Source organism: Nelumbo lutea, chromosome 6 (genome assembly GCF_056320005.1).
Source record: "Nelumbo lutea isolate HS-2025 chromosome 6, American lotus-T2T, whole genome shotgun sequence".
In the NCBI taxonomy this organism is placed as follows: domain Eukaryota; kingdom Viridiplantae; phylum Streptophyta; class Magnoliopsida; order Proteales; family Nelumbonaceae; genus Nelumbo; species Nelumbo lutea.
Window position 1 is genome coordinate 733963 of NC_142689.1, and position 23024 is coordinate 756986.

General features: G+C 34.1%; 1 protein-coding gene across 2 annotated transcripts; it reads left to right on the plus strand.

Annotated features, from left to right (window-relative positions):
- The first annotated feature begins 3464 nt into the window (after positions 1 to 3464).
- LOC148846705 (ATPase 10, plasma membrane-type-like) lies at positions 3465 to 22808 on the plus strand. Of its 2 annotated transcripts, XR_016100660.1 has the most exons (23): positions 3465 to 3836; positions 5885 to 6024; positions 6139 to 6258; positions 7693 to 7791; positions 7932 to 8069; positions 8577 to 8711; positions 8886 to 9065; positions 9377 to 9583; positions 9995 to 10114; positions 12152 to 12271; positions 12394 to 12516; positions 13353 to 13457; positions 13898 to 14042; positions 16650 to 16811; positions 17745 to 17983; positions 18805 to 18837; positions 18931 to 19012; positions 19997 to 20157; positions 20287 to 20460; positions 20887 to 20990; positions 21153 to 21335; positions 21427 to 21590; positions 22286 to 22808. XR_016100660.1 is itself a non-coding variant. In XM_088949332.1 (22 exons), the coding sequence occupies exons 2-22, from the start codon at positions 5959 to 5961 to the stop codon at positions 22380 to 22382; spliced, it is 2853 nt and encodes a 950-aa protein (XP_088805458.1). In that variant the 5' UTR covers positions 3465 to 3836; positions 5885 to 5958; the 3' UTR covers positions 22383 to 22808. The 2 variants fall into 2 exon arrangements, 1 of the variants encoding a protein (XP_088805458.1); XM_088949332.1 differs by lacking the exon at positions 20887 to 20990.
- The last annotated feature ends 216 nt before the right edge of the window (positions 22809 to 23024 follow it).

Here is a 23024-nt window from a genome sequence, read left to right on the forward strand (position 1 = left end):
CCTAGATTTCTTCTCTCATCGAGGTTGATTGATTGAAGAAGGTTTGGTTGGAATAAGAGAGCCTTGTAGTGATATGAGTTGTCTTATCTTCATTATTTCTTAGTGTTGTCGAGATAGGGACTCGGTGCCAACTTGAGTTTAATTAATCTATTTATCTATTTAAATTATTATTATTAAAATTTTTAAATTTAATTTATTGTATTTTTATTATAACTTATTAACTTATATTTATTAAAGATTAAATTTTTATTTGAGATTATATTATTTATTTACTAAGTTAATATATTTTTAGAATTTATTATATTTTTGTAATTTTTTCATTATCAATATATTTTTAATAATCGTATATTTTCGTTATAAATTTTTAATAATGATCAAAAATTAAACTATTATTATTTATCAGAGATGAGACTATTAATTTAGCTGAAATTATGAGTATTCATGAGTTTATTTGGTTTGATCATAAGCTATTTGGCAACCAAATTGACCTACTCAGGTTGGGGAGTTAGTCAGCTAAAACCGATTGACCTTTTGTGAAAACCAACCCACTCAAGTTGTATTGGTTTGGGCCATTTTTTTGGTTTGATCAGTCGATTCAAAAGATTTAAACTTAAAACTTAAATTTAATTTTAAAAATTACAATGCAATTTTTAAAAAATAAATTTAAAAAGTAGATTTATGATATAAAACATTTTAGACTAAGAAATAAGAAAAATTTTTCACTTTTCCATATTTAAAATTAAAATATTAATATATATCCATGGTTAGGTCATTTGATTTTGGTTGGTTTACAAATGGCCAAAGTGAAACTAATCCAATTTGGTCAAATTGGGAAATTTTTTAACCAAAGCCAACCTAAAATACTAGAAAACCGACTAACTTTGGTCAAATTCATTGGGTTGGTCAGTTTCATCAATTTGATGAATAAACCTAACTAAAATTAATTATTGTTATTTTTATATTATAAAAAATTATTAAAAGTAGTAAATAAAATATGAATAATTATTAATTATTTAAAAAGTTGAAAATATAAAACAATTATACACTCTTATGTGTTTCTATTAGGGTCATTTACTATTACACACCTTATAATTTTACATATTTACTTAAACGTAGCTTATAGTTTTCATTTTACTAAAACATCTCATATATTTTACAACTTATTTACTTATCAACCTTTCATTAAGGATGTTTATTTTCCATTAGGCCCATGATTTTTTATTCCAAAAATACCCTTAACACTTTTTGTACAGAAAACAAAATTGACCAAATATAGCCAATAGAGTGGTTGCCCATGCATTATTAAGGTAAAAAATGATATTTTTATTTTTATTTTATTTTGAATAAATTTATTTAACTGAACATTAGGGTCAATATTGTCATGTCACACCATTCAAAGTATCTTGCATGTAAGATTTAATCTAGGACCAAGAATGATTATTACATAAACTTCACAATGAAATATGAAAAGATGTCTATAAATCAGCATAAAAGAATAATAAATCATTTGAAAAAGATGAAACAAACTAGCAAAAGATATGATCCAGATGTAACATCTAATAGAACAAACCAGCTTTACTTATTGTCCTATGTGGTGCTACATGTTTGAAATTCTAATCAAATATTATGTTTTGGGTTTCATGCTAAAATGTATTTCTTTGTTCCTACTTCTACCCCTAAGCATTATTAGTTTAAAAACTAAATTAAAAATGAAATTGGTCTCCTATTTGGTGGTGGGTCAATAGTTTAATCTTTAGGGTCAAATGTATCAACCTGTGAAATCATAATTCAATGAAAAATTACAAAAAGATAAAAAAAATATAAAACAATTAAAAATGAAATTTTGTATAAATTTGAGTACATATTTAATGTCATGTATTTATCATGTCAAAGAAAAATAAAAAATTAGAAAAAGAAATTATGAAAATTTTGGGAAACTCTAATACTTTATATTATTCATATTAAAGGAAAATAAGTGTAATAGACAAGAAATTGTTTTTATTGGTCATGAAAATAAAATACAAAATTTAAAATTAACACTATTGGCAAGTCAACGGTCAACCTTTTGGATTAAATATGTCAACCCTTGCTGTTGTAATTAAATAATAAAAATAAAAATAAAATATCAAGCACAAAATACAAGAAGATGCAAAAATATTTAGAAAGAAGCATTTGGAAAAATATCATCATCATCATCTAATACTATCACGTGCAAAGCACATAAACATTTATTAGTAAATATTATATAAATATGCACACATACCCGCATGCATGATGCATATGAATCAATGGTTTTAAGTTTAAATGCAATAGTTTTTAATGTAACATAAGTATAATATTCCTAAAACACCATAACTCTGTGCATTAAATATAACTACCCAATTGTAAGCTTAAAGAAGTAACAAGTAAGATTTTTTTTGTCAAAATTCAAAAGTAAAAATAAGTGAAGAAATCGAGAAAACCCAATCTTCAGGTTTTTGTTAGGTTATCAACCTAACAAAAACCTTGTGGGCCCCACTAGTTAATGTCCTTGTTGCAGAGAGACGATTCTATGATTTTTTTTTTCAAGAACTATTATTTGCAAGACTGGATCTCCTAGAAGTAAAGAGAGCATTGGAGATATTCCCAATGCTCAGTTGGATGTTGTGCTCTTAGAGTATTTGTACAGTTTTTGCTTTCAAGAAATCCCATTTTATTATTGCATATTGACATGTTTTTGAGAATTTTGGCATTTTAAACCATGGAAAATTTGTTAGCTACATATTTTTAAAAATTTTAAAACATAAAGCATGCTGATTTTTTGCCTTGAACTTTCAAATAGAAAACACACTAAACAAGAATACATATTTGATCAATTCGTTTACTTATTGAATTTTTTTTGTTAGATTTACTCCTCACAAAGCGTACTCACAGCTACATCCTACCGTGTATATCGGGAACATCTCAATAATAAATAGAAGTATAGAAAATGTTTCCGATGTGCGCACTCTGTGAGTAAATCCGGACTCCCTTTACTAACCTTCTTATAGATTAGGAGATCGGCTTCCGTCATGGCAAACCCGTATCTACACCCTTCCAACCGTGTTTTGCAATCTTGGAATATCTTGTCACATAAGTAGGGAAATATTCTCAATGTAAGGCTGTAAAGACTGTACGGACTTTGCCGAATTCTAGATATAGATGTGGACCATGCGGTGAAAAGATTAGCTGAACACGATGGCTATCTGTTTAGTGGGCCGTGGAACCACATTCATGCGATGGCGTGGTCGCGGGGGGTTTGTAGATGGTTGTTAGTAGGGAGTGACTAGGGACACATCACAGGGTGGGGATAGCGCGGACACTGGGCAGGTGAGGCCAGGCCATCAGATGCTCGGATTGGAATGGTCAGCAGATCCAAAGTCCCAGCGTGTCCACACTCCATACTAAATTACTAATTAATGTGTGCCTCGTGTTGGTTTGACGCTACGCTATGCGGCTATGCCTTTCTCGGCCTTTTGGCGAAGGTCAAGTTGGTTTGACGCTCATATGGGGAGATCGGGTATTCGAGGAAAGTTTGGTAGGAACGGTAAGTTTCTTTTTTTTGAAGGACCGTTAGGCAGGCTTCTGGAAAGATGGCGGGACGCAGTTAGAGTGCTCCAAAGTTTTGTTCGCCTCGTCTACTACCCAACAGTCAACTCCCAACTCTATTACCTCCTATTTATCATCACTTTTCTGATGGATTCCTTCGAGTCCTTGGAAACCCATTCTACAGAGCTAGTACATCAAATCCATCGGAGAACCATTGAGATTCCTGCTTCCCTCAAGGCTGGAATCTCTCAGTCTCGGAACACTCAAGGGTAAGTCGACTAGACTTGAATAATCTATCAGTGTTCATAGAAATCGTTGATATGTTTCACATATTTGTTTAATTTAATAGAACATCCTGCTTGCTGATATTGCAATGTGCCTAAGGCTTTAGTGAATTTTTTCTTGATTCAATCAAAATTGGTGTGGATTTCGTTTTGAAGTAATTTGTGCTTGACTTGGATTTAATTTGAGTTAGTAATGCTAGAACAGAACTGGAATCTAGTTATCACGCTTTATTTAGCTGATAATTGCATTTTGACTTGAATAGACGGGCAGGATTCGTGTGACTGACCACAAATAGTTGGAAATTGATATTAAGGCTTTCTTGAATTGAATTTAGTTGGGATTCAGTAAATCATTTCAGCAGTATGCTGTTACAGTTTAGGATAATCTGGGGTAAGAGATTCTTTAATTATATAGTTTAGTTGAATGCATCTAGTGCATCCGTGTGTGGCTTTAACAGAAATTCCTGTATGATGGTTTATTCTAAGTGGTTTATTAAGAGATCGTGCAATAGATATGGACTTAAACAGGATATTAGATCATATTAAGAAAATGCAGTAAATTTTGAAAATGGATAGATGTGAAAATAAGTTGGTCCACTACATTTTTTCTTCTGTCCGAATGAACTATGCCAGTATTAGTTTCTTACATTCAAGTGATTGGTCATATGATAAGGAAAGTATATTTTGAAAATTACTGCACTTGTCCTAACCAACCACAAATAGTTAAGGCTTTATTGAGTTGTTCAGATGAACTTCTCGATTGCCAAGTCTGCCTAAAGTGAATATTAGCAAGAAGGTTTCATTTGGTTGAATAAATTGAATTTTAGTAGTGAGTTAAGGATGACTTAAGATATCACCATTTATTTCTCTTATCTAATTCAGTGAGTCATTTCTACTGTCTACTTTTTACATTTAGAATAAACTAATTAAGAGTTTATTATTCTAAAAAAAGGATGTCCCACTTAGGGAGAGTGCAGACACTATATAAAGCAGAACTCTTATCTTTTATGTTCATTATCAATACCACTGCAATGCATGTGCCTTCCTGCGTGTGTGGTTTAATTTGAAGTGTAAGATCTATTAGTTACGACCTCTATAGGAATGCATAAAATGGGCAGGCTGCATATATAATTTATAATCTATGATAAGAAAATGTAGTAAATTCTTGAATGTTGAAAAAAAAAATCTAATAAGGCTTGTATGATCTATTAATTTGAAATCGTCATGTGCAAGGCACATGCCAGTCGAGTTTGAATGGCATGGTTTTAAACCATCCTATTAAAATATTACATCAACCCAAGTGTATTTTCACCAAGGCTTCTCAAAAGTGAAAAGGCCGAGCTATATAGAAGACTCACATCTAACCATTCTCAACCATTGAACTGGTTGGCCTAACAATATCCTTATTCTAGCCTTGATTTTTAGTGGTCTAGTATCACTTGAATCACCGTAAATAGAAGCTTGAGAAGCAAAACGAGTCATGAAACCTATTCAATAAGTAACTTGTTACAAAAATATGTTTTAAATATTAACTGAAAAATTAGTCATATTGAGCCAAAATGAAATTGCTACCACTGGAGATCTGTTAAGAAAGACAGGACAGCTTCCTTCAATGCAACCTAAGCCAATTAAGATTTTGCCCTCACTATACAATGAGAGTAGATTGCAAAACAGGGGTAGTTCAGCCACAAAAAGTACCAGAAACATTAACAGCTCTTTTTCATATTAATTATTGCTCATAATGTATAATAATATATCATCAAATGAAATGCCTCCTTATTACCCCCCACAATAGAATGAAGTCAGACTAAAAAATGGGAGTATTTTTTGTCATAGTAAGTCCAGGAATTTAAAGGCCCATTCGCATTTTCTAAAGTGAGTGTAGATTTGAATGAATCTCACTAGTTTTTAATGTCTTACTCTTACATTCAGGAAAATGGTCATGTCAATGGACCTATTTTAAAAATTGATGGACTTCTATGCCAAATATTGGCTCCTTTTCTGGAATAACTAGATATTTTGACCTGATGCAGTGCTGAGGATGCTTGGTTGATGCTTGAGAACAAAATCTGGTTTTGTCTTGACATCGGACCTTAAAGCATTTATCATGGGTGATGAACTTGAGAAGCCGCTGCTTGCTCCTGAGAATTTCAACCGAGATGCAATTGACCTGGTAAGAAGTGTGTTAGGGACAGAAACAGCATCTACCAATTGAGAAGGGAAAAATATTTATCTATTTAGGGTTTCATCCATAGTATTCAAATTCTGTTGAACAATTTGATTGCAGGAGCGCTTACCTTTGGAAGAAGTTTTTGAGCAATTGAGAACATCAGCAGGAGGACTTTCATCAGAAGATGCAGAAGTCCGCTTAAAGATTTTTGGACCAAATAAGCTTGAAGAAAAGCCAGTACTTACAACAACTCTTATACTAAACCTTGAATTTTTTACTTTTTTATAGGTTTGAATCTTGACTTGTTACCCATTAACAAGAAACAAAACAAAAAAACATGGATATGGCATAACTTGCCAACTTGAGTTCAGAAAGATTACTGGAGTCAACTAGGGAGTCAAGGAATTTACTTTGGGAATCACGTTTCAGTTTGGAATTTTATAATTTATGATTTTGTGACATTAAGTTCCAAATTTATAATAAGACTTTACATTCATAAATGTATAACTTCCAATGGCTTGTGTTGGTAGTTAAAAATCCAATATAAAATGGGATACATGGATGGCATGGATAGGGAAAGTGAACTTGTAGCCAATATGGAGGATCCCCAACTTTATGGATGGTTTAGATTGGCTGCAGGTTCTTTTAAGTATCAGAAATATTTGGGATCATCTAGAGAACCTACTTAGTTGACCCGATTAGGGGACCTTTCTTCTTATTATTTATTTAAGATGCCATAGAAAATATGCAGAACAAAAAATGTATAATTATTTTATTAAGAACCTAGTATACGTACTTTTTGTTTCAAGGTTCAAATCAAAATTATTGACATCAGTAATGGATAGGAGAAATTGAAAATTGACTGGAATGAGTCAAACGACTCAGCCAGGAGTGAAAGGAGATATTGAAGTTAATCACTTGACTTAGAAGAGCCACAAGCATTGGGAGTAATCTCTACCAAACAAAAAGCATTGGGAGTTACCACCATGACATGGCTCCCTATTCCTGAGCCTGAGAGTAGAGCCAACTCAAAGGAGTCATGGAGTCAACCTAGGAGTCACAGGCTATGGATTTTGTAGATAAGTTCGTAAGAAAGATTCAAGTTGCACACTTTATGTTAATTTGTAGCTGATATTGGTGATGTTGGTAATTAATGACAATTTCAGAAAGAGACAGTTGGATAAATAATTGAAATTTTAGAATGATAAAGTTGGAATTTGTCAACAAATATCTGAGAGGGTATATATTTACCTGAAAAGTAGGCCTTGTGAGATGATTCCTCTAACCACTCATCCACTCAAAAAGCATAAATAAAAGTGCCCCTTTTTCACTTTCGGTAAAGCATTTACAGTACCTGCACCAAGAGTTAAAAGAAAAAGAAAAGAATAGAGAAAAGTTAGAACTAGATCATGTCAACATCTAGTTGACTGGGTTATTCAATTTAGTTTATGGATCACTTAGCTCTCTTATCAAATCAATGTTTAATTCAAATTAACTTGAAAGTAGATTGAACTCAGCCAAATCAACGACTTCCTAAAAATTCAAGGAGCAAGAGATGCCCATATTGAACCTGCTCAAGTACCTCAGTACCTTCATTTTTATTTCAACAAAAATAAGATTTAGCAGATGATTCATCACTTACCGTCACATACCACATGCTTCTGAGTGCAGGAGAACAAATTCTTGAAATTTCTCAGTTTTATGTGGAATCCCTTGTCATGGGTTATGGAAGCTGCAGCAGTGATGGCAATTGTCCTTGCCAATGGTGGAGTAAGTTGAAAAAGCCCTTGCATGCTTGATCCCTTCATTCTCTTGGATGTGGATTACACATGATATTCAGAGTTTAAGAAAATTGTTATTCTTTTATTTCTTTTTCTTTATTAGTAACCCTAGTTTATATAATATTTCAGGGGCAGGGTCCTGATTGGCAGGACTTTGTGGGGATTATCTGTCTATTGATCATCAACTCAACAATTAGTTTTATAGAGGAAAATAATGCTGGTAATGCAGCAGCAGCACTCATGGCACGTTTAGCTCCAAAAACAAAGGTTGGTTTCCAATCATTAAAATACCTGTATAATGAAGCTTTAGCTCAAGAGTCCATCTTTTGGTCTTTTATCTTAGGATTTGGGTGGAGTTGGTTGGGGGACCATGTTTGGTGGGGTCTTTATTGAGTATGTTGTATTTTTGTTGAAATCTTTGTTGCTTGTTGCGTTTGTGGTTTAGCTATTGGTGGTTTCTGCTCTGGTTATTCTGAGCATTGGGGTCTTCTTTTTGTATGGCAGTTGTTGCATAGGGAGGAGCTGTGTAGTATATGTTATGTTTGTTTGGCATCTCCTGCTTGGTCTTTTTCTTTCTTCTCTTTTGTGTAGGCTCATTGCCTTTATATTGCTTCTGTACCTCCCTTTAAAATATTTGGTATTTCCTACCAAAAGAAGGTTTACCATGCACAGTTTCCCTTCCTTTCTTTTTTTTTCCTTTTTCTCTGGAAGCCTTTCTTCTTTTCAGAATTTATGACATATGATCCCCTTTCTGAATGTCTGTCTATAATGTAGGTCCTTAGAGGTGGACAGTGGCAAGAAAAAGATGCTGCTATTCTAGTACCAGGAGATATAATCAGCATAAAGCTTGGTGATATCATCCCTGCAGATGCTCGCCTGCTTGAGGGGGACCCACTAAAAATTGACCAGGCAAATGCTTTTGAACATTATCAAGAAGATCAATTTTCTTCCATCTTGAACTTTCAGAATTTTTATTATTAGTTTAGTGTTTCTTTCTAAACATTATAAAATTTGTTATATAGCTAATTAGCTTTGCATAACCATTCTATTGGCACTTCTAAAAATCCATCTTTCCTTGTGCAGTCAGCTCTTACTGGAGAATCTCTTCCTGTCACAAAGAGGACAGGAGATGAAGTCTTTTCTGGTTCAACATGTAAGCATGGAGAAATTGAAGCTGTTGTGATATCCACTGGAGTTCATACTTTCTTTGGGAAGGCAGCACATTTAGTTGATTCCACTGAAGTTGTTGGGCATTTCCAAAAGGTGATCATAGAGTTTCTTTATTTCTAAGTCTAGAACGCCTCCTTCAAATTCAAGTCTTCCCTTGAAATATTTACTGAAATAAGGAAAAGGGATCTTGTTATCTGTAAAGAAATCCCCTAAAGATGCCTATCAAAAAAACCCTTAAGATGTCTGAAGATTAATTACTTCAGGGAATTCTTTTTCATCATCCAACATCAATTTCTGTCTTACCATTTTAATTCAGTCATAAATATGTGTTTGTCTATATGCTTGCCTTTTTGTGTTTGTGTGTGTGTGTATTCTTGTGTAATTGATGGCATATCTTTCTTCAGGTCCTTACTTCTATCGGGAACTTCTGTATTTGCTCAATAGCTGTGGGAATGATTCTTGAAATCATTGTCATGTTTCCTATACAACAACGTTCATATAGAGATGGTATTAATAACCTTCTTGTTCTCTTAATTGGTGGAATACCCATAGCAATGCCCACTGTATTATCTGTTACACTTGCAATTGGTTCCCATCGACTCTCTCAACAGGTATTTCCTTCAGACTTATGATATGCAAATATCACCATCAATTTTATGCTCACGAAAAATATATCGTTTACTTGACCCCCATGCAAGAGAATGGGACCAATAAGAATGTATGCCTAGAGCAACAACTGCATTGAATGATCCTAAACAATCTAAGTCATGGAGGATCCCTCCTGGAAGGATCATTGCCAGAAAGAAAGAAGATCCTAGCACTGGGTAATTAGATTCATCTCTTCTGGACTGGTTACTGGCCATGATTAATCCAAATGATCCTTCATCAACTGAATTATCCTTACCTTATCTATCTGTGCCATGTGGATAGCAGATTGAAGAGACTAAAGCACGACTTTTCTTCTGCTTTGTTGGAAAATAAAACATTCATTCATTTGCATTTTTAACTTTGTTGTCCCAAAGGGTGCTATAACAAAGCGGATGACTGCAATTGAAGAAATGGCTGGCATGGATGTCCTCTGCAGTGATAAAACTGGAACTCTTACTCTGAATCGCCTCACTGTTGATCCAAACCTCATTGAGGTATAATCAGTAACATCTGACAGCTCCTTTGTTCCATGTAGAAATGAAATAATTAGATAAAAAAAATCTTATGTTATCTGTGGATCATGTTCTTTTTTTTTTTTTTTTTTTTGCAAATTTGATCAATTCTTAACCCACCCATTAAAATAAAATTTGGCCAGCTATGTCTATAGAAATCTTATTAAAGGATAGATATTTGTTAGATTAATTCAAGATGTTTTTAAATGTCTATATGATCTCCGTTTCTCTACAAGTGTTTCCTGTCAGATACTTCCATCTCTACATAATGATGAAGTAACATACCAAAACATATCGCGAATTTATATTTTATTTAATAAAATTAAAAACAATAACTGTTTTGGCAATATATGTAACATGAAAAAGTAAGCTAATATCTCACAAGAAGTCCAAGAAACATTCTTTGAAGATCCATAGGTAATTAGAGAGCGAGTGTAATGGTGGAACAGCATGTACAATTGAATTTTCTAATTAGCACCAAGTAGTACATTATGTCTGTGTTGGGGATGGAAATTTTTTTGCTCTATAATTTTTTACATAGTATTGGAATTGTAAAGATGTTACCTGCATTTATTTTTATATGGTATACCTATATTTAATATTGGCACACTAGCTGGTTCTTGGTGCCTCAGGCATGCGTTTCAGAATGGAGCAGTTGGTTTGACTTTTTTTCTATCTTATCTCAAATAGGTTACAGTATTTGTAGCATAGTGATCTTGGTTGCATAACTATGTCTCTTTTATCATTACCTAAAGCATAATGCATGATTTATGCTATTTAAAATTTTTCAGTTGTTCCTGAAATTTGTATAATAGAGTCAACTTTTTCTGTAGTTTGTATTAGATGTTTCCATCTTTGTCAACATCTGAAATGAAATATAAAACCTTTTTGGATAAAATGATAGGTATTTTTTTATGCCAATTTACTGGTTCTATTGGAGTTATCCTTGTTGGAGAATGTACGCATACAAACATCTGAATTTTTCAATGGTAGGCAGTGCCATAAACAGATTAGATAAGTAAAAATCAAAAGATACTTAAATGGTCTTATTTGAGCAACAGAAAGTTTAGGAAATATAAAGCTTGAGAGTCTTTTAAATTAGGGCTTCATATCCAACTAATAGCAGTCTATCTGATAACCTGAGATGTTCTTGAAAAGCTTGCAACAAAGCAAGGTGATGTGGTTCTCTCCATACAGTTCCTACACTATAAATAGCACCTAACGTGGAGCAAGGAGGCACTCTAGAATTAAGTTTGAGGTATTTTGAGTGTTTTTAGTCTCTTTGAGGGTTGAATAACTCTTCTTTGAGAGTTTTGTGATTCCTATCAATAGGTTGAGAGAGTCCCCATATATGTAAGTTGAATATTTTTCCAAGTGATCTATTTCTTGTATGTTTGTTTTCTTTCTTTTATCATTTTAACATCTAAATTATCATTAACAAAATTCTTCCTTCGCTCCCGATTTGGTTGTTTTTCTTATGTCGAAAATTTGTCCTGCATCATGCATTCCAATCCTGAGGTTAGACAAGTTGGATGTAGTATTAAGGGTCCAATTGCCAGGAAATTACATCCAACTGTTGGTGTGCAGTCCTGGTTTGGGTTTAGCAGTTGTTCTGAGCAAATACTTTTATATATTATTCAACGTTTTGTTTACAGTAGTAAATATTTGGCAGTTGGGATGTTATATAGGGATGCTTATCTGGAAAAAATAGATCATGTATTTTATTGACAAGATATTCTGGAAGTGAATGTACGTCACTCTTCTCAAATTATTCATACTATAAAACTAGAAAACCATGATATTAATATGTCCTTTTACTCTTAGTGGTGATGTATTACTGCCAATTGGTTTCCACTAAGTAGAAAGAGGCCAGTATATCATAGTTCTAGATTTTTATGACGTGGTTTGAAACTTGTGAGCTTCTAGAGAGAGATTTCTAAGATGAAATCAAATACTCGTGCTTTATTACTTCTATTAAAGATGTTATGAATCTAATAATTCAAAATATGTCCTTTGTAGGTCTTTAATAAAGACATGGACAAATACACTGTTATCTTGCTTGCAGCAAGAGCTTCAAGAATTGAAAACCAAGATGCTATTGATACAGCCATAGTTAGCATGCTTTCTGATCCTAAGGAGGTAAAAGAGAGAGGGAGGGGAGAATAATGACAACCATGGAATTGCTTTGTTTTATAATTTTCCATTGACTAGGTTTTATTAGAACAAAAGATTGAAAATATTAAGTTGTAATTTCCCTACAGGCACGGGCAAACATTACAGAAGTCCATTTTCTTCCTTTCAATCCTGTGGATAAGAGGACAGCAATTACATACATTGATTCTGATGGTAACTGGCATCGAGCTAGCAAAGGGGCTCCTGAACAGGTATTTGGACATTTAATCAGCACTAACCCTCTTTCCCTTTGTATGTATGTGTTTAGATGGATGATTATTTATCAGTAGTAGTAAACATATGTATTAAAGATAGAAAAAAAAAGAAATGGTATACAATGTACATGCAAAAGGGAAAATGTTGAGGAAAAGTTAAAAGGCCACTCAATCCCCCCCCCCCCAAGAAAAGGCTTTAGCCTTAGATATGAGACTAACCCAGATAGAACACCAACAAAGCCCAATAGCTCCAAAACATCCTTCAACCATGAAAAACTCCCAGCTGGTCGGGGACACTAAAATCACTGCCCAGTTAATCAACCAATTCTTCTAGACACAGAGACAACCATTGCCTAAGTAATGAGCATTTGAGTGACCCTTTTAAGATCCCTACCTCTTCCTCTCAATGTTCTACCTCTTGGTCTTCTTGTTCGGTCTCCTTCTTTTCCTTCTGGTTGTACAACTAATGACGCCACTTGCATCATTGTAAGTTGGAAACCATTACCAACGTATCTGTGATATGATTGATTACAACAAAATATTCCGTGGTTTGTTATCTTTTCTGGTATCCAACTAATTAATCGGCACAACTTATATAAAGCAAACCTTTGATACCATTAAAAAATGTTGTATATTCTACTTTATCAAAGCCCTTGATGCCAATCCATCTTGAATATGTTCGAGGTTTGTCTTCGATTTGACTTGCCCAAGTGTATCATGTTTTTTAGATTTTTTATGAATCAATAATTGTCTTTGGTTACAACATTTTTCTATTGATTGGTCATTACAAAATGTTGCATATTCAACATAAATTCCTTTTGTTTTTAACTCAGATTCTAAGTCTATGCAAAGAAAAGGAAGAGATTGCTCGAAAAGTGCATTCAATTATTGACAAATTTGCAGAAAGGGGGTTGCGCTCTCTTGCAGTTGCTTCTCAGGTATGGACAAAACCAGTCCCCCCCCCCCCCACTCCACACACACACACACATGAGGCTTCTGTTGGGTTCATTGGGATTGAATTTTAAATCAGCCAGAACCTCAAATAAGGGTGTGCAGTATCTGAGCCAAATGAGTTGTGGGTTAATTTCAGGATGGACAATAAAAAAATCAAAATTATAATAAATAATTCCAGTTCCAAAAGAAGGTATTATCTATTTAATAATTCTGTTGTCTTGATCAAACACCTATAGAATTATAAATTATTGCTAAAATTTGAAGTTTCAAGAAAAAGATGATTATCCTGTGAACCTTATCAAAAAAAAAAAAAAAAACTCAGGAGTTGGATAAACTAATCATAATATGAAAGTATGATTCACATATCAAATCATTAGAAATTTGTGGATGACAAGTTCTTTGATTGTTTTAACCACCTTTCCAGGAAATTCCTGAAAAGACGAAAGAGAGCCCTGGAGGTCCATGGACATTTTGTGGGCTATTGCCATTGTTTGATCCGCCTAGACATGACAGTGCAGAAACCATTCGCAGAGCACTTAACTTGGGGGTCTGTGTCAAGATGATTACAGGTACTTATGAAATTTACTTAGATAATAGCAAGCCAAAATTTATCTAATTCCTATCATTTTTTTTTATCAATAACTATGAAGTTTCATTGATGGAAAAAAGGAGTGAATATAATTAAATAAAACAAAGAAAGAATGATAAACCCTCTTTTCTCTCCCCAAAGAACTCTTTCTTCTTTTTACAATTATGCCCAGAATGATTGATCATTTCCCACTCCTTGTTTAGCTAAAGCATCAGACAGTGAATTTGCACATCTTTTAACCAATTGCAAACTCACTTCCATATCTTGTGTCAACCATTTGAGTTTCTTTCTTTAATTGTTGTAGCTCCACAAGATGGCCTCCTTACTTTGAAACCAACCCACAACCAACTTGGAGTCTCCTTCAATGATCGATTTTCTAATATTCATGTTGTTGAAATTACTATCTAATTCCTATCCCTAATTTGTTGAAATTACTTTTTACCAATCTAAAGGTTCTTTCTTTTCAAGCTTACCTCCATTTGTTAGAGAATTTGGGAGGCACAAGATGACTGAACAATACAAAATAAAAAGAAGAAATTGAATGTTTTGGACCCAGTTGTATTTTACCTTGTTCGTTAGCCTAAACTTTTGATAAAGGTCTAATCCTTGAAATTTTCTGAAGCAACCCAGAATTACTACATCATCCAAGCCTAAATTCATTAAAATAATGAAAATAAAATAAGAAAAACAACTAAAAGGATCATTTGACTGAAAGTTTCCCTTCTGTAGATAGCAGGTGAAAATGGCATTTCCTCTTCAAACTAATCCTCTCTTGCCTCCTCAATTTCTACCTCTTCTTGAGTTATTCCATTAAATAAAAAAACAATCCTAAACATTTATCAACTATCTAACTTTCAAACAAATAAAATAAAGCATCCCTAGAAAAATTTTCAGGCTCCAAGGGTTTGGTCAATGTCCAATCTACCAAGACCCTAGATAGCCAGGATCATCATTGAGTAATGACCCCTCTTTTAAATATAATTCAGCTAAGCCTGATAGAAAAAAAATATATGTATGGTTCATATAAGAAACCCAACGTACATATTATTTTTCTTATAATTAATCATCATCTAAGCTTTGTCCCAACTATATTGGAGTCAGCTACATGAATCCTGTTCTGCCATTCCATTCTGTTCAGTGCCATATCATAAAAATGGCAACCCAACCCAGCCTAGTGCTATTCTGTTCAGTGTCATAGCCATTTTTAAATTGTGAGCCTTTAAATCATTTTTACTAGTTCAACCCATGTCCTTTTTGCCCTACTCCTAGCTTTTCTATCCCATTCAACTTGTAACAAATCACTTGGTCCTACTAGTGCTGTAGATAGTTATCTCTGCACATGACCAAACCATCTTAGTCTACTTTCCATCATTTTATCACCTATTGGAGCTACTCCTAAGTTTCTTCAAATAAGTTAATTTCTGATCCTGTCCTTCCTAGCTTTCCTACTCATCCATCTCAACATTCGCATTCTAGCCACACTCATTTTTTGGACATGTTTCTTGACTGCCCAAACTATTCCATACAACAGTCTTGCCTTACAACTGCTTTATAAAATTCTCCTTTCATCCTAAGTGGTATTCTCCTATAACATAAGACTCTAGATGCACCTTTCCATTTTTCCTATCTTGTTAGGCAACATCCTCCTTAATCTCTCTCTTGTTATGGATTATCAAACCAAGGTAACAAAAGATTCACATTAAGCTTATCTCTTGGTCTCCAATCCTAACATACCTTGATTTCGACTCCTATTGTGATTTAATTTATATATTTTTTTTAATTTAAATATCCCATTGAAGATAGTATGATTTGATGTTCTTCTCTTGCCTTCACTTTCTTTCACCTCCTTTGACAGCCATAGTTCCTATGTATTTTATTTATTTATTTTTATGATAGAGGAAGAAGTTAGTGCAAAGAGAAATTCATACTTCTTCACCTATTTAATTGCTACCTACCACTCAAACAGCCTTTGAACTTCATATGAATCAAGAACTTCTTTCTAGTAGTTTTGTTATTTTTCTGATTACATGAAAATCTGGTTAGTGGCATGGATTTGTTGCCATATAGTCCAAAAATAACTGGTCTTACCTTAATTGTGTATATCATTTGAAAGAGAGAGAAGTTTTCCGATCTCCCACACACACATGAACCCATGTTCTCACCTTGTCAACCTGAGAATTTACCATTACACAAAGCAATAGCCTTTTCTATGCATTAGTGCATGTATACAAATTGTATCCTTTTGAAGTAAAAGTTCTTAGATAAAGATTTTTCTATGGCCCCATATTTGGCAGGATATTTTTCACGAATAGAACCTCAAAGAAATTTCCTAAATGCAAAGGTTCAATGACGATTTTTTTATAACTGTCCAATTTTGTTAATAATGAGAAATAATAATTATGTACATCAAAGTGCAACAATCCCTTATTTTTCAGGCTAGCATCTGCTACCTAGTACCATCTTATAACATTTTCCAACAATGATTACAAGGTAAAGTCTCATATGAATCAATACCTAGGATATTGTGTACAATATGTAAATCTTGGCACTAAAAAAATTAAAACCAATTATCCTTATGTTAAAATAGGTGATCAATTGGCAATTGCAAAGGAGACAGGCCGACGTCTTGGCATGGGAACAAATATGTATCCCTCTTCATCATTGTTGGGCCGTGATAGAGATGAAAATGAAGCCCTTCCTGTGGATGAGCTCATTGAAAAAGCTGATGGATTTGCTGGTGTATTTCCTGGTATAACCCTTGATACCTGTTTCTTGAGAATTAATTTTATAATATTTTGCATGTTAATGGATGTGTATTTGTATTTTATATTCTCTTCTATTTAGTTTTTTAGAGTGATGAATTCTAATGAAAAGAGGCAATTACCCAAATTTGTTTCTCAAGGTTTGTATAGGTTTCCCTACCTTCTCTTTCAAACCAAACACATCCCAAAAAATTAATTAGGATGGAAGAAACAACAAATATTACTCTTGCTCCCTTCTTTGGCCACCATGTTGGCTACCTTTTTTATTACCTTCTAATACATAGATATTCAAAAATACAAAACGTGGTTATTGATAAAAAAACATACAAAATTTGGCTGATAATGAACATAACATCCAAGTCAATGATCCCTTTCCCTACCACTTACCAGATCACATTACGTGATTTTCCTTTCATTGTCATTACACAGCATGCTTCAGAAATATTTCATCCTCCACCAGTGGGCTTTTTGCTACCAGTGGAGTGCAAAAATTTCCACTTTCATTCTATTTCTTCTCATCTTTATGGTTACTATGTTCTGAAGCAACCTAGTTTTACAATTTGCACTACCACCAACATTTTACTTTTTTAGCTCCCACCAGAACTTTCTCCTCTGGATGTAATCTTAATTCACAAGTTCTAGCAATACCCAGAAATTGAAAATCTTGGAGTTGGTCTCCATAGAACCCTTTTCAGAAAGTAGTAGAAGCAAACATTCAATAATGAAGGTTTTAAATCACAGATAATTGTTATGACTCATCTCATAATGGTTAGCATTATAAAGTAATTTTTTGAAACTCAAATGCCTATATAAATAGAATGCAATTTTTGTTTTCTTTGAATCATCTTGATTTCTGCATTCTTTCCACCTTTTTTATTATCCTATTACTAATTATGTTAGTTGTGTCTATGCACTTTCAGAACACAAGTATGAAATTGTGAAAATCCTTCAAGAAAAGAAGCACATTTGTGGGATGACTGGAGATGGTGTGAATGATGCACCTGCTTTAAAGAAGGCAGATATTGGAATAGCAGTATCAGATGCTACTGATGCTGCAAGGAGTGCTTCTGATTTAGTCTTAACTGAACCTGGTTTAAGTGTCATCGTCAGTGCTGTCCTGACAAGCCGGGCTATATTCCAGAGAATGAAGAACTATACGGTTAAGTATTGTTTTGTTATTATGATGACAATACTAGTGGAATTTTTAATATTTCTGGGTCTCTAACATTCACATTGTGGATGTATAGTAGAGTTCTACCTATGCATTCAATCAGATACACTTACTAAGATCCACCTCATTTGATGAACAGTCACATATGGCCTCTTCTCCTCACCCCTTCCCAAAAAAGAGGAAATAAGAAATAGAATCTTACGGGAACCCAAAAATTGCACAAAAGGTTTTTACTATTTCTTGAGTTTTGGGATGGAAATATTCTAGAAGCATGTCACTTCAATGTTCCATATCAATAAGCAAGTGTGGCACTTCAGAGAACCCATAATATGATGCTTATAATGAAGGGTCATTACCCAATGCTGGTCCCCGCTATTCATGGTCTGGGAAAAGGTGGGCTGGATATGGACCTAATTAACCTTTCGCATTTTCTTACATAGGTGTCTGCTCTCATACTTGAAATTCACACTTGTCAGCCCAAGATTTTACCATTGCACCAAGCAATGGACCCTGTAATCTAAAAGGCCAAGGGCTATTACCCAATGCTGATCCAAAATTGCCATGGTCTTGGAGGGGTGAACCAGATATGGACCCAACCTTTGGCAGATTTTGCATATTTGTTTCTTTTCTCAGACTTGAGCCAACATTCTTATGATTGTCAGCCCAAGATTTTACCGCTGCACCAAAAATGAACCTATGATGCATATAATACAATGAAGTAGTATACCCTTTTGTACTCTTTGTTTTTTATATTTCCAGTTTCTATAAATATTATGAAATGATATTGATTATCCTACATGAATTTGCAGATTTATGCCGTTTCCATAACCATTAGAATTGTGGTATGCTGGTTTTTACATGTTCCCCATTTTGTTATTCTTCTATTTTTGTGTTGTGATTACCATTAGTTCACCCGCCTTCTTTTCCTGTTGCAGCTTGGTTTTGTGCTCCTTGCATTGATCTGGGAGTATGATTTTCCACCCTTCATGGTTCTAATTATAGCAATACTGAATGATGGTAATGCATCTTCACAAGTTTAGTTGTTTATTCCTTTAGTTCTTTTCCTTTGTAAAGATTGAAATGCTGAGAATAGTATGCTTCACTAAAAATATTCCGTTTAATCTAGGAGGTAGAATTCTAAAGTGCTAGTTTTCCATGTTGAGTTCAATGGTAGGCCTTCGTTTTGCTCCATCTTTACATCATACAAATGAAAATGTGGTCATTATTTTGCTCCTTTCCTCTCTCTTGTAGTTATAGTGTAGTCCTTACTATCTTTTTCATTGCCCATCAATAGAAAGCTACTGAATATGTTCAATCACATTGCTGCACTACTGTTTATAAATCACAGGTGATAGTTGTGCACATATTGTGGTCAGAGATTTCAATTCTTGCTTAATTGATATAATTTGCTATAGTCATTTTGCCTTATGAAGTTTTGTTCATATTCTATAAATGCAATGCGTGAAAAAAATGATGTCTTCTCTTTTGGCATACAAACTAAGACACCAATTATCAGAAGCTTGAGACCAATCATATTGCATAGTTAGAAACCACAGATCATGAAGAAGCCAAAACAAAAGTGGTGGTTTCTGCTGGCACTAATTACCACAGACCAATCATATTGCATAGTTAGAGCCAGAATAATTACATAAGGAGAAAAAAGAAAACTTTAATTATTTGCTCTTTACATAAGAATCCAAAACAAAAGTGGTGGCTTCTCACTCTTTAAGACATTTCCTTGTTGTACTAACACTAAAATTTAAATTTATACATTTAGGGAAGAATATTTTTTAGACAACAGGGGAAATTCAATTATACCATGATTATGCACTAATTTTCAAATGATTTGTCTTGAGTACCAAGCTTAGAATTATATTACATGATCACCATACATGGTTGAGATTCAGGCACTGAACACCTAATCTTAATTGACCTATATCCAAATCGAGTTAGATTTGCTTTCACCTAAAAAAATGCCCCTTCTATTTTTTTTCCAAACAGGGACTATCATGACTATTTCAAAAGACCGGGTGAAGCCTTCTCCCAGACCAGACAGTTGGAAACTCAATGAGATTTTTGCAACAGGCATTGTCATAGGAACTTACCTTGCGTTAGTTACTGTCTTATTTTTCTGGGCTGTAAAAAGCACCACTTTCTTTGAGGTACCACAAATATGGAACAAGTTTATTGGTTTTGTTTCTTGAGATGCTGCGAAGAAAATTCTGATAAATAACTTGCGTATTTTCCTATTCCTTATTTAAACTCATGAAAATTCATATATTTGGTGGCAGACCCACTTTCATGTGAGGTCCCTAAGCAGCAGTACCGAAGAGATCTCCTCTGCTGTATATCTGCAAGTCAGCATCATCAGCCAGGCTCTCATATTTGTTACTCGCAGTCAAAGTTGGTCTTTCATGGAGAGGCCCGGGACTCTCCTTATGTGTGCTTTTGTGGTGGCTCAACTGGTAAGTCTCTCATCGATTGGCCAAGTAGGCTCTACTCATGGAAAGAGCATAGCTTTTATATAGCTTCCTTCCTCCACTTTTTCCCATTTAAAATTTTTGGTTGTTGGAGCTTCCTGATTATTGTGTGTGTGTGTATGCACACACATAAACAGAATGGGGAAGCAAAGTATTAAAAGTATTAAGTAATTCATTGTGTGCTATAGATACATGGGCGGCTCTAGATATCATCATCATCATCATTTTCCTTATCCGAAAAAAAAATGATGTGGAATTTGTATAGTTAATTTATTATAATTGTCAAGGAATAGGCTTAGTCTGCTATATCATGAGGTTCAGGACGGAATTCACTAGCAGTTGATCCTTTTATTCACTTTGACAAGAAAATTTTGACTCATTTAATCAAATTTTTGTTTTCTTGGTTTGTAGGTTGCTACTTAGACTGTAGCCTACACAAATACCATCCTTGTAAGCAATGGAGAGCTGTGAATATAACCATCATCGTTCCCTATTATATCCCACATAGTGGCTGGGTAACTTACCAGGCTAGATTATTTTTTATACATTCAAGGGAATACGTCCACTGTAGTATATCACAGACTAGATTCCCTGGTTTTTATGTATTTTCATGGTGACAATATGCCAGAGAACCAAGCAGGTCTGATTTACTCCAGCTTTGTTATTTGTCCATGTAGGTTGCTACTCTAATTGCAGTCTATGCACACATCAACTTTGCTTCAATCCGTGGCATTGGATGGGGTTGGGCTGGTATCATATGGATATATAGTGTGATCTTCTACTTACCACTAGATATCATCAAATTCACTGTTCGTTATGCTTTGAGTGGAGAAGCCTGGGACTTGTTGTTTGAGAGAAAGGTCAGTTGCACAGTTTCACAGTCATCTGATAGTAATAAGATCCATCTTGCAACAATCCTTGATATTGGTTTTTATTTCTCAATTTCAACAGACGGCATTTACTTCTAAAAAGGACTATGGAAAGGAAGACAGGGAAGCTAAGTGGGTACTTTCTCAGAGAACACTAGAAGGGTTGATACCTTCAGAATTAGAGACCAATGGGCGGCGGTCTTCTTTGATTGCTGAACAGGCCAGACGACGTGCTGAAATAGCCAGGTACAAGGAACTTTCACCCACTAGGTTGTTTTCCAAGTTTCATCTCATTATCCCAGAGTCTATTTCTTCATTGTTGCTGTCAATACCACTAAGATTCACTAAAGAGCGTATAATGTATGTCATAATTTGTTGCTGTATGAGTTCTTAACTCTGAGAATATTATTGTTTTTCACAATATACCCAAAATTAGTTTCATTAGAATTATGAGCTCAGGTGTATCCACCTGATGTGATTTCCATAATGTTAACTTTAAGGAAACCTCAACTACTTCTTAGATGCTTCATAAAAGGGACAGGGAAAATAAAAGAAAAAAAAAAGATGTCAAGGCTTGAGTCTGCAACATAGTTGAGTGGGCTACTGCATTGCAACTTTGAAATTCCAAATGTTAACTTTAAGGAAACCTCAACTACTTCTTAGATGCTTCATAAAAGGGACAGGGAAAATAAAAGAAAAAAATATGTCAAGGCTTGAGTCTGCAACATAGTTGAGTGGGCTACTGCACTGCAACTTTGAAATTCCAAATGTAAATACACAAGAAAAGATTTAATAGTAAGTACAAGAAGGAAAGATAACCCTTTTGTGGTTTTACTTCTACATTTACTTTAGTTGATATATTTTATTCAATTATAACTCTTAATTTTAGATGGAAGTATCAATGATTGGATGGTTAATGGAATAATCTCTTAACATTGCAGGTTGGGGGAGTCGCATACACTGAAAGGACATATGGAATCAGTTATGAGACTGAAGAATTTGGACATAAATACGATACGAACATCTCATACAATCTGAAGTCATGAAGATTTTATGGTTGGGGGAAAAGCTGTTTAGATTGTCCGGTGCAGATTTTGCAGAAAGTGGTCAATATCGATGGTAGAAATGCCTCCGGTGAAGATTACGATAATTGGAAAAAGAAAGAAAAAAAAATAGTCTGACAATTGTCATCGATGAATTATAATAGAATGGTGTAGTGATTACACAGCTATGCTGTACAATTCTTTTGCTTCAACAAATTGTCGAGTGCAGTGAAGTTGGTTTTGTGCCGATAACACAATACTCTTTCGCTGTAGGCACGGGTACTTTTTCTCATTCAACATCTGCTACAATTTTTGTAGATGATTAGACATCGACTTTCAGAGTTGGCATTCCTTTTACTGTCCAAAAAATATGTTTGTAAGGTTTTAACATTTCAAAGAAATAAACTTTGCTATTTCTCCATTTTGGTGATCGTTTCAAACTTTATAAGAAACTTGTCGGTGGTAAGTAGTAGCCCTCAGAGTCTCCTACCTAAAGCATATATGGTAGCCTGTTAAGATATTCAATTATTGGATGCGATAGATGAGGTGGCAGTAAAAAATGGATCAATGTTATTTCTCCACATCATAGCTTGACATCTATCTATATATATTGGTCGATGAATTAATTATGCATTTG